Below are 15,413 nucleotides of genomic sequence, written 5' to 3'. Positions count from 1 at the left end.
AATAACATGTTTTTGATATCATTCCATTAAAATGTTTAAGTAACCTCTTTTACTTTTTAAGAAATTATAATATTTGTATTACTACCCCAAGTTTCCATAAGTGGGTCAAAAATGACCCACATGCATTTCCCATACAATTTTATGGGAACCTCAGGTCAAGTCAAGTCAAAGTTTATTGTCACAACCATAGTTATACATGCACAACATGTAGTGAAATGTATTGCATACAACCATCAGCCTCATCTAACAATCTGACAATAACAATTATTACATGACCTGTTCCTATAGTCAACTGCAGTCAGCGATTCATTCCCAGTGATTGTGTCACTGTGGATGAACAGCTTGTGCCATTCAGGGGCAGGAGTAAGTTTTTGCAGTACATGCCAAGCAAGCCCACCAAGTACGGCCTAAAGATCTTCTGGGTTTGTGATGCACACATCCCATATGCGGTAGATGGGATGGTTTACATAGGAAGACAACTAGGGGAAGAAGTTCAGAAAAATCTGGGGGAGAACATTGTCCGGCAGTTGTGCAGTAGATTTAGAAACACAGGTCGCAACATCACCACAGATAATTTTTTCACCAGTGTGCCTCTTGCGCAGCATCTCCTGGAAATGGCTCTCACTATTGTGGGGACTCTACGGCAGAACAAGCCAGATATCCCTCCTCTGATGAAGGGCTCCAAATCCAGGGAGGTTCACAGCACAGAGTTTGGATTCAATGGCAGCATTAATATGGCCAGCTACGTCAGAAAGAAAGGAATGGCTGTTGTCCTCCTGAGCACAATACACCACAATAAAATGGTGGACGAAAACACCAGAAAGAAAAAACAGAAGTGATCACATTTTATAACAAGACCAAAGGAGGTGTTGACACCATGGACCAGATGGTTGGCACCTACACCTGCAAGCGACAAACACAAAGGTGGCCCATGGTGCTGTGGTACAACATCCTTGACATCGCCACCCTAAATGCCTATACCTTTTTCACGACTCAGCACCCTGAGTTCAACAAAGGTATCACCAATGCACGACGACTCTTCCTCAAAGAGCTCTCAAAGGAGCTTGTCACACCACACATGAGGAGTCCACTGGAAGGCTGCCCACAACTGCAAACCCCGATCATTGAAGCAATGGGAAGGTATGGAGTGACAAAACCCACAACCCAGCCAAAGGACAGAAGCAGACAAGGCCAACTGAAGAGAAAGAGGTGTCAGATCTGCCCAAGTAACAAAGATCGCAAAGTCAGCAATAGGTGTGGGAAGTGCAATGTGCCTGTGTGCAATGATCACAGCCAGAAACAGGTAGTCTGTCACAACTGCATGCAATGAGGAGACAAGAAGGCAAAACAGGGACTATCACATCAAACGCTTTAGCAAACACTGAGACTTACCTGCAAGAGAATAGAAAAGAGTGAGGAACTGTCAATGACCAGACATTTACACACATACACATAATGAATGTTGACATTGATCTATTGCTGTTCTGTATAATATTCGTTTTTTAATTATCAAAATGTTCAAAATCTGTAATAAAGTGAAAAATAATACAATTTCAAACATGAAATCATTTTTGTGTGGTCTAAAATGTAATACAGACTATGTTGCAATTCATTATTCACAACCAAAATGACAAAAATAGCATAAAACACATTGACTTTTATAGGTGGGTCAAAAATGACCCATTTATGGAAGAGTGTAGGGTCATATCACTTGTGCATCCTAGGGTTAAAGGAATACTCGGTCATATTTTCATAATAGGTTTTTTTCCGTCAGGGGCTAAACTCCATAGGAAAATGTTAAAAATACACAAATATACAAATGAATTTTAAATGACAACAGTATTAAAGGCCGAATGAAACAGAGATAAACGATGGATTTGCTTAAACATGATGCCCTTAGACTTCTGTTACTACTGAGTTTCATGTTTTATGATTATTATTATTTTATTTTTTTTAGGCCAAGGAAAAGTGAGAATTCTTATTTCTTGTCATCACACATACAGTACAGTGGTACCTCGACAAATGAAAGCCCCACCTCATGTATTTTTGCCTTAAGAAATGAAATGCGTCAGCATACGAAGCATTTTCGGCATATGAGCGAACGAACAGAGCTGAAGTGAACGCTGGCTAAGTTGCGTGTATGTCCAGGAGCCGTTAAAAAATTTGTTTTTATTAGTGGAAAGCAAGTTTACTTGTTTTTTTTTGGTTTATTTGTTTTTTTTTTTGTGGGTTTTTTTTGCATTTTGTGCAAAAGGTAGTGAAGACGTAGCACCATGGGTCCCAATAATGTTAGCAAGGGTGGTAGCAAGAAGAAAAGGGAGCCACTTTCCGTTTCCGGAAGGAATCATTAATTAAGGTTTAGTGAGGGTTTATTATTTATTTATTTCGTATTTTACTTCATCTATGTCTTTTTTAAATTAATCTTAGAATGTTTTTATATGTCAAAATATGTTTATAGTATATAGTATAGTGTTAAAAATTAGTCATATTGGTAATATTTTTGGGTGGCTGGAACGGATTATCTGCATTTCCATTATTTCCTATGGGATTTCTTAATTCAAATTTTATCCTCCAAAACTGATTAAATTCGTATGGCGAGGTACCACTCTACAACAGACCCCTGTCAATGTTAATTTTTATTTGAAAACAGGTAAGCATGTCAAAAGGCTTGACTGAAACTCTCAATGTCCAACATCATCAACAAATATAGAGAAATGCACTCGTGTCTCAGACACTCAGAGATAAATCATGCAGCAAGGGTTTAGAGTTTGTTTTCAGCAGTGTAGGATTTTTCACTTTTTTTTTTTGGTCCATTTTGTTGATTAAGCTAAGATCGACTGACAGATTTCAAATGAGGAAGAAGCACAGAGACACACCCACACACTGCAACCATCTGTAACAAACAGATGGTACTGTACTGTATGGATCATGATTTCCAAACGATCAGCATGTTTGCGCTGTGGCTGCCGCTACTGTAGCGCACTACCTGCAGTTGATTTACAAAAGACAGACCTGTGCTTTCTAGGAACCTTTTGATTGTACCTGAATTTGACAATTGCAGGATGCTTTATCAAAAAAATGTTTACTGCTTTTCAAGAAATTATGCATTATAAAATTAAAAGAAGAACAGTTACAAAAGACATTGTGTCATGCTTTCTATACAATGGGATACAAAAAGCTTAAGACCCACGCATGGCCACTTTAACATCAACTCTCTGATAAGCATGTGCTCAATGTCAGGCTGGCAGAGGCTAAGACTTTTTGTTAATGTTTAAACTCGGTGTAAGCAATGTGCTGAGATTTGGGAATTAAATAAGATTAAATATCATGTGATGGTGGATTACAGGCCACAGAAATGAAGTGTGTGCACTGGTAGTGTTTCTGCATTATACCATAATTTTTTTTCTCCCTCTGCTCCACTGTCTAACTACATAATGATATACTTTAGTGCTTTATTTCTAACCTCAACCCCATGTTACACAACACAGCTACATAACATGCATATTAAATCTATAGGTTTCCTGTTCACTATATACATACATTTAAACTAAGGGACATGAATTGTGATGTGTTTTGTGCACGTATTGTGCCGCCCAGCTATAATAATAAACACAACAAGAATAACAGATCAAAATACAGTACAGGAACATTTAAGGAGGTTTAAACTAACATGCTATAAAAAAAAGGTGGAGAAGTAAAGGTTAAGTGCACCTGATTGTTTTAACACTCAGTGAAAAAGTGATTGTAACTATCGCTGAAAGCAACGTAACAGATTTAAAAAGGAGATAAAAAAAAAGTAGATTAAGATGTTTGTGCAAGAAAGGCTATTGTGTGTGTATGTGTGTGTTGATTGTATTTCACAGTCCCCTTCTTGCTGTAAGTGTTAGGGTCTTTGTGTGTGTGTATTTTTGACTCAGATGGACTGCTCTCTTTCTGGTAGTCGTCTCTCAGGTTCTGATGCCAAGGCTGCCTCTCTGAGCACTACCATGTGATCCTCAGCTGCGTGCAGTGATTGGTCGATCCAGTCCAGGCTGCCAGACATGTGGCAGGCGTTCCGTGTCACCAGCACTAAGTGACTGACAGACAGCAACAATGCGGTAGCCCTGGAAGGATATAAAGAAAATATTGTGAGAGTAGGAAGCATGGTGAATATGCAAACGCTCCTTGTTTTACCCAGATTACACTGGAAATGTTCATCCTAATGCTCCGGTTCAATTATTACTCATCGCCTGTTGCTGTGAATACCTAAGGATAAATTAAGCAAGTTCTGATTAAGTTAATTAAGTTAAACTTCTCAAAACCATTTTCAATCCTACCGATCCCCAAGGGAGGTAATATGTAAAACCAGGAAAGGGGATGCATTAAGGGAGTAAAAACCTATATAAATAAAACATACAGTAAATGTTTCTATTTAAAAAAAAATCACATCTAGCATCCCTCATAGAAAGTGTAAAAATATTTATTTAACTCTCATTTGGTGCATCCCTAATAAATACAGTTATCTGATGTTAAGTAAATACTTGCCTAAATACCCAAACCCCCATTCCCCCCGGTTTCTCCCTAATTTAGTTGTGTCCAATTTCTCCCTGCCACTAGGGGGCTCCACATTAAGGCTATTACTACCACTCAGTTGGGAGGGCAGAAGACTATCACATGCTTCCTCTGAATAACGTGACACCAGCCGACCGCATCTTTTTGAACTGCTCGCTTACGCACCGTTGGGGGCGAAAAAACACACTCGGAGGACAGCGCAGAGCCGTGATTAATGTGGGAGCACTAAGTACCTCTCATCCCTCCCCTCTGAGAGGGCTTGGCCAATCAGCTCTCTCTAGACCTCCAGTTGCGAGAGGTTACAGCATTACCCAGGAATTGAACCAGCGATCTCCGGATGATGGGGCGAGCGCTTTACCACTGCGCCGTGTTCATGTTGAATGGCTTATTACTTTTTATTAAGCCTTAAGGCAATTCAAACCTTTAAGATGACTTAAAAGCTAAAATAAAAGAAATACAGTTACCTGGCATCCAGGAGGATCGGGTCCAGTGGAGGATACATCGACCGGACCACATCATCTACCCTGTGAAATCAGGAATATTAAGATATCGTATTCTCCACAGTGTAAAAAAGTGCTCCCACTTTCAGTATATAGTCCTCTAAAGTTCACTCTACAAGTAAGTAAACAAGCATAAACACCTGTAACATGACTATGGTAACCAACAAATCATTGAGCAGAATAAAAATTTTACAGTTGATCAATGTAAATATTGTTTAACTTCTATTATCTGATTAGAGATTCCAGCTTAACTGTTTATATGGACGCTGATCTGATTAGATGTGTTTACATGCTTAAAGTGTTTAATCAGAATATAACTTTAAACCTTATGTGTAATGAATGGTTATAAGAATTTAGTCTCATCTATGATTGGCTTAACTTGGGAGCCAATCAGTGTCCCTTCTCAGCCAGAGACCCAGAGGGTGAAAGTAAATATAGATGGGAGAGAGTTGTTCTCACATAGTTTACTAACGGAAGCAACATTTTTCTCTTACCATATTACTCATAAAACTTACCATATTACCTAATGTTACCCTCATGTGGGGCAAACATCTGAAGTATTCTGATGGGAGAAAACAGTCAGATCGACTGTCCACATGACTAATATAAATGACCTGTCTGATTCTTCTTTCAGAATCACTCTTTGACAATCCTTGTGAAACTGAGTCCTTGAAAATGGCAATGCCATTAATTAAGCCAGAAGCTTGTACAGTGGGCACTATGCATGATGGGTGCATTGCTCCATGCGCTTTCCTTCTTACCCTGTTGCACCCTTCGCTCTGCAATAGGGTCAATCTGGACTTAACAGGCCGAACATGAACTTTTGCCATTGCTCCAAAGTCCAATCTACATGCTCCCTGGCGCATCGAAGATTTGTCTCACTAACAAATGGTTTTCTTATGGTTACACAGCTCTACCCCAATCTTCTCAGTGCTTATTGCATTTTAATTTCACTATTAAACACAGCAATGTTTTTACTGTTGACTTGGTGAAGTTATATTTATTTATATTAACTCCACCAATTGTTTAGGTGATCTCCATTTGTGATTTCTTTCCGATCACACAAGTTGATGGTTCAGCACTATCCTCCAGGTTTTTCGAAATTCCCTTACCTTTTAAAAATGAACTTTAATAAGGACTTCCAGTTCAAGTAACGCCTTTTCTTTTGCTTGATAGGGCCCATTAATTTGACTCCTTTTGAAAGGCCAGGCAGTTTACAGTAAATCTGGTATATATTTTTTATTGATTATTTTAAAATCTTTCTAAGTTAATATCATTAATGTTAACATTATTTCATTTAATCTTAATAAAAAAGACAAACATTTCCTGTTACTGAGAAACCAGAAGACAAACTCTTTTGACCTTAAGACTTCCCAATGTCATAAACCTGTGTTACAAAGCAACAGAGTGTTTCCTAAGAGTACTGAAAGTTCTTTACACCAAAATCTGATTCCATAAATACATGGCCACTTGCTGTAAATATCTACGGTAAACCACATCCAGTTTACATAGTTAACACAATTAATTGACAGTTTTTTTTTTTTTTTGCCAACTAGAATGTACACTGCACCCTCAAGATCCTCCTCAAAAAAGTCTGAGGGCAGAATTGATGTTACCAAAGTGTTTATTTAAACATGAGGTTTACAGCATTTGAAGTTAAACATATAAAGATATGGCCATGTATTACTGGATGAGACATACTAACTTGTTAGCACCAACTTTTTTGGGATGATTGACTACAACTCGGGAACAAGTATAACATATTACAATATAACATATTAAACTATTCCTTATCCATGTTGTAAAGAAAAATTAACTAAATATTATTCAATTACCCAATACATCTGAACATAACTGGAGGTGTTTTGTTTCGTTATCCATTTCCTTATGTACCTGGGGCTGATGCGTTTGGCCACGCTGATGATGTCACTAAGGCTGGCAGGGGCTTTTACCTTTGCTCCAGAGCCCATCGTCATGGCAACAAGTTTCTCTGTCAGTGTGTGGCATATCTGTATAAAGGCAATCAATATTTGAATGAACCAATCAGCAAAGAGCAGCTCCAAAGTATGATAACTACATGTGATTACTGCAGACTTCAGACACGGAGGAGCACATAAATTACCTTCAGGATGGAGATACAATGAGACACTAGACCGCTGGGGATAGAGAAAGACAGACAGAGACAATCAAAGGTATGATGAGTAGAAGGCTGATAAGTGTGATATTATGCTGATCTTGTGTATAATTATCATTATGACTACAGAGAAGGACATGGTGAAGAGGCCATACGAGGCATCTTCGATCCACTCCTCGTTCTCCAGGATGGCTTCGATATGCGGGTTGGTGATGACCACGTCGTCCAGCTCCAACTCGGACGGCTCGCTCTGAGTCTCCATCGCTCCAATCAGATCCACTGTGGGTCTGAGATGGGAAGTTTATAATTAAGCTTGAGAAATGAAAGTGACACAACAGCTTCAACGACTGGGTACTTAAGCCGGACAAGTGCAAAATATAGCATAGTAAAATCTTGAATGTTGAATGAAATAGTGAAACTTTGATAGCTGTGTGAAGAGATACTCAGGTAAGTAATTTCTCGTGAATATTAAAGCTTTGGAAGTAAAAATGATTTATAGTGGATTTTTACTTGGACTCGAAGTGATGCAGGAGGTTGGGTCGATGGCAATAACGTTGGCGACACACGACTACCAGCGCCACAAACGATGCCAGGAAAATGATAGCCAACACTCCGATGGCCACAATAACCACCGTCTCCATCGTGATGTGTCAGAAGCAAGGGGCGTGATCCAAGGCGTTACTCAGATATATGGGGTTCATCTGAGGAAACAAAGGTTTGAAAAATTTGGTGTAAAAAGTATGCTAAAGTTTTCGGTAATGTATAAACTGTTGTCCAAAATTTAAAAGAACTTGCAAAGGAAAAACAACTTTAACCATTTATTTGTTCAGATTTAGAATTCAATATACTTATTTTCTCCTGTCTGTTTTATAAAGGTTGACTAATATAGTTTTGCTACATTGGAACTCAATTCCTCGAAGAAGCCCCTGAACAAGTAGTTAAATGTCAGAGTTGTCCTTTAAGTGCAAAAAGTTTAAAAATAAACAAAGTCTGCACTTAAACCTTTAATGAAAAAAGCCCTTTGTGCAACAGTCACAACTGTGGGATTTCTTGAGTGCATTCTTCAATGTGCAAAAATACCTTCAAAGATAGGAAAAACTTAAAAGACAAAAACGCATCTGAGAGGTATTCAAGTCAAACCGGGACTTGTGAAGAAGGCATAAAACTGACTGACATTTACAAAAGACTTCAAGCACAGTATGCTGATGAGACTCTTAACTGCAGTGATACATTTTAATGCTGCAAATGTTTTAAAGCAGGCTGTACATCCGTAAATGACGATCCTGGCCTCAGGTGGTTCAGAAGCCACCATAGTTATTCCTGCAGAAATTAAATGCTTGATCCTTGAAAATCAACTAATAGGTTAGCATCAGTTTGAGGCGCAAAAGAGGCGCATCAGTCTTTGAGAACTCTACACACAATCATTCACCAACGGGAGTTATTGTCACATCCCCTTACAGTCCTGTACAGTATGTGTTTACTAGGACCACACCTATCGAACCTTTACCCAGGTATAAGTTGATCATTAACTTCTCCCATATTAACTTGGGTGTGTGTACAGACTTGAACACTGTCAGTACTCTTCTGTGGTTCAGGTGATCATTCTTTTTTTTTTTGCCCATTATACTTCTGAATGTATTTAATATTTACCGTATATAACACTATGTGTGTAGAGATTTCAAGCATTTTACTCTTAGTTTTATAAGATCAGAAAAAGTGAAATATATTCCAGCCTCACACCATGCACATTAGTTATTATATTATAAATACAAACCTGCAAATTTTACATTATGTGCAAAAATATCTCCTCAATTTTGCTGTGCTAAGGGTTTAATCATCAGTTTTTAAGCCTAATTATTATTTTTTCCTTTATTAATAACTAAATTACTCCTTCAAATATTATTAATTAATATTATTCACTTTCTCATATGACACATTTTGAAAACTACAGAACTATGCATCATTCTGAATACAGATAATAATTAATTCTTCTTAATCTTTTTTTCATTACCACAAATGATTTGGAACATAAGACGTTGCACAGAACCACCATTGTGTTAAGATGTAGTCTGTAAATTTAGGGGAAATTATTACACTGAAAAACTTTTATCTATCTATCTATCTATCTATCTATCTATCTATCTATCTATCTATTCAGCCACTATTATTAGATTAAGTCAAAGATATTCTGTATAAATAAAGTTAAAAATATTAAGTACAATTTTCTAAACCATTCTTTTTGTTCAGGAATTCGTTTGTCCTATAATGTCTCAGCACTATCATGGGAAAATAATCACAGATGGGTGTGGTGTGATGCACCTCAACACTAAGCAAAGTTACTGTTACCATCACAAAGTTTATTAGTTTTCTAAAAAAAAAAAAAAAAAAAAAATTCCAGCAATTCTAATTTATTAAAAATGCCACATTGTAATTTTTTTTATTTTATTTATCAGTTTAAACAGAAGTTAGGTTTAATGTTGTTAAGTGTCTGTAAAAGAAGATTACTCCCTTTATCACGTATGATTACAAAACACCACTTTTTAAAAAAAAAAAAAAATACCAAAACCTTTCAATATCGGCTAATATTGATAACCATCAGATATACTGTATATTTCTTTTAAATCTACTAAGCGTTTGAAATATAAAGTATAAATAAAATTATAGACACAATAAAAAAAATATCAAGTCATGTATAAATTCTCAAAAACAAAAAAAAATACATTTTTGATTGAATAACGTTCCAATTTGTTATAAGAGAAGATCAAGTTCTAATATTTAAAACAATTATCATTATTTAAAAAAATAATGCCAATCCTGGGTATCATACCAATGTCTTGTTAAATATATAGGAAAATAAATACAGTAATAAATACTTGTCAGGTTAGCAAGAAAAATCCTTTGTCCTGAAGACTTTAAAAAGTCAGAAAGCATAAAGTTTTCTAATAATATTTTTTAACCTTAAATTGTGCTGTATGATTTCAAAGTATAGCGTATTAATAACATACATTATCTTATGTATGCCAGATTGCAGTAAACTTCAGTGTAAATGCAAAATTAGAAAGTTTTGGTCTCTGTTTAGGAAATCTTAAATCAATGCAATGCTGAGACTGTATAATGTATGCATTATGACTTGCACTTTTTTGTGACACACTATTCACTATGTTAGGATGTAGTTTAGGACACAGCCTTAATCTCGGATAAAAGCTGTTATCTTTAGGCCAGAAACTTGCTGTTTACTTCTGCAGTTAATGTTACAATGTACTGTATATTAGCTATGTAACATTTAATATGCAAATAAATTAAAGCTCCATTCAAATCCTATTTAAGCTTTATTTTAGTTAATTCACTTTTAAAGTCTGAAAAGGAACACAAACTGAACTTTTTTTTACCCTCATTCCAAATTTACATTCAAAACGTGTTATGTTTTTATTTTCCCGGTCTAGACTGTAGTCATTTTACATTAAATAACAACTTTAAAAAGGAATAAAGTACAATAACACTTTAATATGTGAATAATTAGAAGTCTTACCTGTTTTACATTTTGACGCGAGAACAAAGCAGTCGGTTGGAGCGCGCGCGCGGCCGGAGACAGCGCGGAGAGCTCCGGCATGAGGGCGCGCGACGAATGAGACGGGTTGCCAGATTGGACTCAACAACACGCAAAATATTTAAATTTATGATTTTTTTTTGTTGGTAGAGGCCAGGGGCTGTCACGATTTGATAAAGAAATCACATTGCGATTATTTTGACAAATTGAAAGTCATGTGGATATATAATGTACCGTTCTAGGCCAACAGCAAATAATGCTTAGTTAGTGGTTATTACTGACATTTTGTACTGTACCTCCAGGGTCCGGGTTTAATTCCCACCACTGGGTCTATGTGCATGGAGTTTGCATGTTCTCTGCATGCATGGTGGGTTTCCTCCAAGTACACCGGTTTCCTTCAGCAGTCCAAAAACATGCAGATTAGGTTGATTGGCTTTCCCGAATTTCCGTAGTTCCGTAGCGTGTGAATGAGCGTGTGAGTGTGTGTGCCCTGCGATCGATTGGTACACCATCCAGGATGTAGCCCGCCTTCTGGCTTAAGTCCCCTGGGATCCTAAAGCGATATAGATGGTGAGTGAGTGATTGTGCAGCACCGGTAGAGGCCCTTATCCAGAGCAACTTACAATTATACAACTGACCAGTCAAGGGTTATGGGTGAGGGCCCTGAACATGCAACTTGGTTGAGATTTGAACTCATACACTTCTGTTCAGTAGTCCAACATCCTAACCACTGGACTGCCATTGTTGCACAATAGTCTTACACAACATATTAATATACTATATGTTTAATTGTTCTATTTAATTATTATGTATTATATATTTTAAATACAAATAAATTGCTACTTTTATAATTAACCACTAACATCTAACTTTTTCAGGTGAAGTGTGTCATTTTGTTTTAAGCCTCTGTGTAACACTGTTTTGAGTAACCAGTCTTTCTGCAATTTCTCTCTTTTTTTGTGCACCGAACTCATGCACCGATGTATGAATTAAAATAATTAATATCCATACTTAGACAAACTCCGTTGCCCATGGATGCACTTATCTCAACCAGGCCATTTTAAAAAATAGTGCAGAAACAAGTGGAGAAGAAAGAATGTGTGGAAGTGGATAAAGCAGACAAAGAGGTTAAGACACAGAACAAGACAACACCAAATCAGGGAATGGAGCATTAGATATTTTAAGGAAGGCTGGTCTGGAAAATCTTTTTTAAGAGTTTGGGAAGTTGTGAAGACAGTACAGTTGGCGGTAATGTTACCTAATGGATTCTAACTGTTGTTAAACAACAAAAATGAAAATAGTGCAAGTTTTCAGTCTAAAAAAGCAGACGGCAGACCTAATGGTCTCTGGAAAACCAGAATCAACTAATTAAAGAGGCGGAATCAAGGTCATGTTCTGTTTAACTGTAATGAAAACAATACCTTCTCTTTCTGGATAAGATTAGATGCCTTGGAAATAGAGAGACTATTAAATTGCATTGCAATCCATGCATAGATTCATGAAGTATTATAATTTAATCAAACAGATACATTTCAGACTGTATTATCCTGCATGTCAATGGACCACTAAACCCCCCTGGTCCTCTCTCCAGGCCTGGCTCTGAAATCAGCTTCTCTGGTTCCCTCCTCCCCAGTGACAATTTGTGGAATGCAATGCATTTTATTAGCAAATCAGTAGAAAATCACCATTGCATTTATTCAAAACCAATGCTTTAAAACAGGGAATGGATAATCTTCCAGTAAAATTCATAACTGTGGACATTGCTTATAATAATAATAATAATATATCCTTATGTAAATTATGCATGTTAACACAAACACTTTTGGAACCTATTTATTTAAATTTACACAACCAATGGTTTAATAACTGAGTTAACAGTATAATTTATGATTGTTACTAAAACTAAAATGTTTTGGTTTAAAAAACTGTTTAAAAAAACCCACTCTGGCAACCCTGACCTGATTATCTGACAGGTGATAAAGGAGTTAGAACTGGGTTTCATATGGGAGGCCAGACCTGTCAGAACAACAACAGTTTAACTGCTGCACGCATCAAAAAGTGACCATGGGATTTATTGTTGTAAATGTATAGTGCACTTAGCTTAAGAAAGTTATTCAAATAATGATAGACTAATATGGATAGTTATTTTAATGTTTAAGCTTTTAAATTTTAAACTTATTGTTTAAGTTCATCTGAGCATGTAATAAAAAAGTTTATAAACTAAAATTGTAAATTGTATTATACTACTGAGAAGAATGCTTACACTTATAATTTTATACACTACAGTATATATTACCTGCTTAATTGAATATATAATTAAAATAATATGTTAGGATTTTATTAATAAGTAATAAAACATAACGGGATTGCACTTACGCCTACTTTTTGATGCAGATGGAAAATTATTCATTGCACTTTGTAATTTATTAAGTATTTAATTTGAATGCTCACACTCTTATTTAATTACATTGGGATAAAAAAAAATTCATTCAACCAATTTCCTTATTTTATCCTTTACTAGAATGCATATTGTTTGCATATTATTTACATTTCAGTATATAGCAAGCAATTAAATTCAGCACTATAAAAAAAACGTGCAGTATGATAACATATATAAACAATATATTGTGACGGGGGGCGGGGTTTCGCTTGGGGACCATCATGCTTTGCGGGAGGGGCTGTTATGTGTTCACCCTGTTGGGAAAAGGTGTTTGGTTTAGTGGCTTCGGCCAGGATATGTGTGATGTGGTGTGTGTGTTGTTATGCTGCTGGTTACCCTGTGTGAGTACAATAAAATACTCCCAGCCATTTGCATTGGGCAGCAATTTAATTACTCGCCTCTCCACCCTCCTTTCGGGCGTGAAAACGCTACAATTGGTGTCAGAAGTGGGATGGAGAGTCGCGAGTTAGAGCGCACCCCGGAGGAAATCCGGAGGATCCAACTAGGCCGCCGAGTGGCGGAGCAGCTGAGAAGGAAGAAGACCCTCCCTGACGGAGCCAGCGCGGGCAAGGAGCGGCAACCGGAGCGGAGCGGCGCGTTCCCGGTTCCGGCATTGGACCTCGGAGAGGATTCCTCCAGTGACACGACGCCGGAGCAAGCTACAGCTCCGTGTTCCGTCCGCCAGCGAAGCGACCTGCAGCTACGCCTGCCGGCCTACAACGGCGCCGGCGACCCCCACGCGTTCATCGCCCAGGTAGAGCTAGCCGCCAAATTCGCGGGCTGGTCCCCGGCGGAAACAGCTGTCCGGGTGGCCCTCTCGTTGGAGGGTGACGCGCTGCGGGCGTTGCAAGATCTCCGGGCTGATGAGCGGGGGGATTGGGTGAAGCTGCAGCAGTCGCTCTGTTTCCGCTTCGGCGCAGGGGACCGTAACGAGGCCGCGGGCGAGGAGTTGGCAACCCGCGTGCGGAGCGCCTCTGAGCCACTAGGGGCGTTCGCCATGGACCTGCGATCTCTCGCGCGCCAGGGCTATCCGGATTTCGGACACGGCCAGCAGGAGGAGCTAGCTCGTCGCGCGTTCCTTCGGGGAGTCCGGCCGTACCGGCTTCGCGAGCACCTCCGGTTAGCGGCACCGGCGTCTCTGTCCGAGGCGCTGCGCGAGGCCGAGCGCGCCGAGCCCATCTTGGGTGAACACCGCGGCGAGAGAGCCGAGCGATCTTCGGTGGCTCGCGGCCGCTGGGTAGGTGAACCTAGCCGGGGACAGGGCTACCCGTCACGGCTGGGCCTCGACCCAGCCTCCGAGTTTCCGCGACGACGCCGAGGCCAGGGACCGCCAGACCACCGCTGCAACGTTCTCCGGCCGGAGGACAGCGTACCCCAGCAGCCGTTAAACTAGCTTCGGGGGGCGCCGAGGGGAAACCGCCTCCCACAGCCATCTTTGTTTCCCCAACTGCCGGATTTAACTTCCGGTCGGGACGTGTCGGAAATCGCGCGGGGGTCTATGTGGACTGCGGCCTGGACAACGTTTCGCTGCGGGCGCTCGTGGACACCGGCTCTACAGTTTCGCTGCTGCGCGGGGGATTGTTGGAGCGTGGAGAGCGCGGTCGTGTGCTGCCGGACCCGGCCGTGAACATTCGCACCGTGTCGGGGAGTTATCTGAGGATACGGGCCTGTCGCACAGTGCGAATACAAGTAGGTACAATCATTCTTTTTCACCCATTCTTTGTGGCGGATATCGAGGATGATTGTATCTTGGGATTAGACATTTTGGAAAGGTGGGGTGCGGTACTGAATCTCGCGGACGGGACTCTGCGGGGTAGTTTCGGTTTAGCTAGGTTGCTAGTGCCCAAAGCGCAGCCGGACGGGTTAGTAGCACGCACCAGGGGGGCGGAACTTCCGGTGGACGCGCCGTGTAAACATCCGGTAGCTGTCCGAGCGAGAATAATGGCCGAGCTGATGCAGCGTAGCAGTGTGGGGCTAAATCAGACGCAGACCGACGCTGTGAAGTCCCTTTTGCACGAGTTCGCAGATATTTTCGCAGTGGATGAGCGCGAGTGCACGCATACCAATTTGGTGCAGCACAACATCGATACAGGTAACGCCGCTCCTGTTCGGTTACATCCGAGACGCCTCCCGTTAGCTAAACGAGCTATAGCCGAGCAGCAGCTGCGTGAGATGGCCGACTCGGGCGTCATAGAGCCAGCATCCGGACCGTGGTCTTCACCCGTTGTACTTGTGCGTAAG

The 15,413-nt window shown here is 39.7% G+C and overlaps 1 protein-coding gene across 1 annotated transcript; it reads right to left on the bottom strand.

Annotated features, from left to right (window-relative positions):
* Positions 1-1,950: 1,950 nt before the first annotated feature.
* On the bottom strand, positions 1,951-10,830 carry tmem98 (transmembrane protein 98). The gene is made up of 7 exons (XM_053514929.1): positions 10,715-10,830; positions 7,696-7,886; positions 7,341-7,472; positions 7,174-7,207; positions 6,945-7,060; positions 5,016-5,075; positions 1,951-4,103 (listed from the first exon to the last, which is right to left on the bottom strand). Exons 2-7 carry the CDS (start codon positions 7,824-7,826, stop codon positions 3,914-3,916), a joined length of 663 nt encoding a protein of 220 aa, XP_053370904.1. The 5' UTR covers positions 7,827-7,886; positions 10,715-10,830; the 3' UTR covers positions 1,951-3,913.
* Positions 10,831-15,413: the final 4,583 nt, after the last annotated feature.

This window comes from Clarias gariepinus, chromosome 16 (assembly GCF_024256425.1).
Source record: "Clarias gariepinus isolate MV-2021 ecotype Netherlands chromosome 16, CGAR_prim_01v2, whole genome shotgun sequence".
Taxonomy (NCBI): Eukaryota; Metazoa; Chordata; class Actinopteri; order Siluriformes; family Clariidae; genus Clarias; species Clarias gariepinus.
Note: the sequence above shows the minus strand (reverse complement) of the source record. Positions and strands in the feature narration are given on the sequence as shown.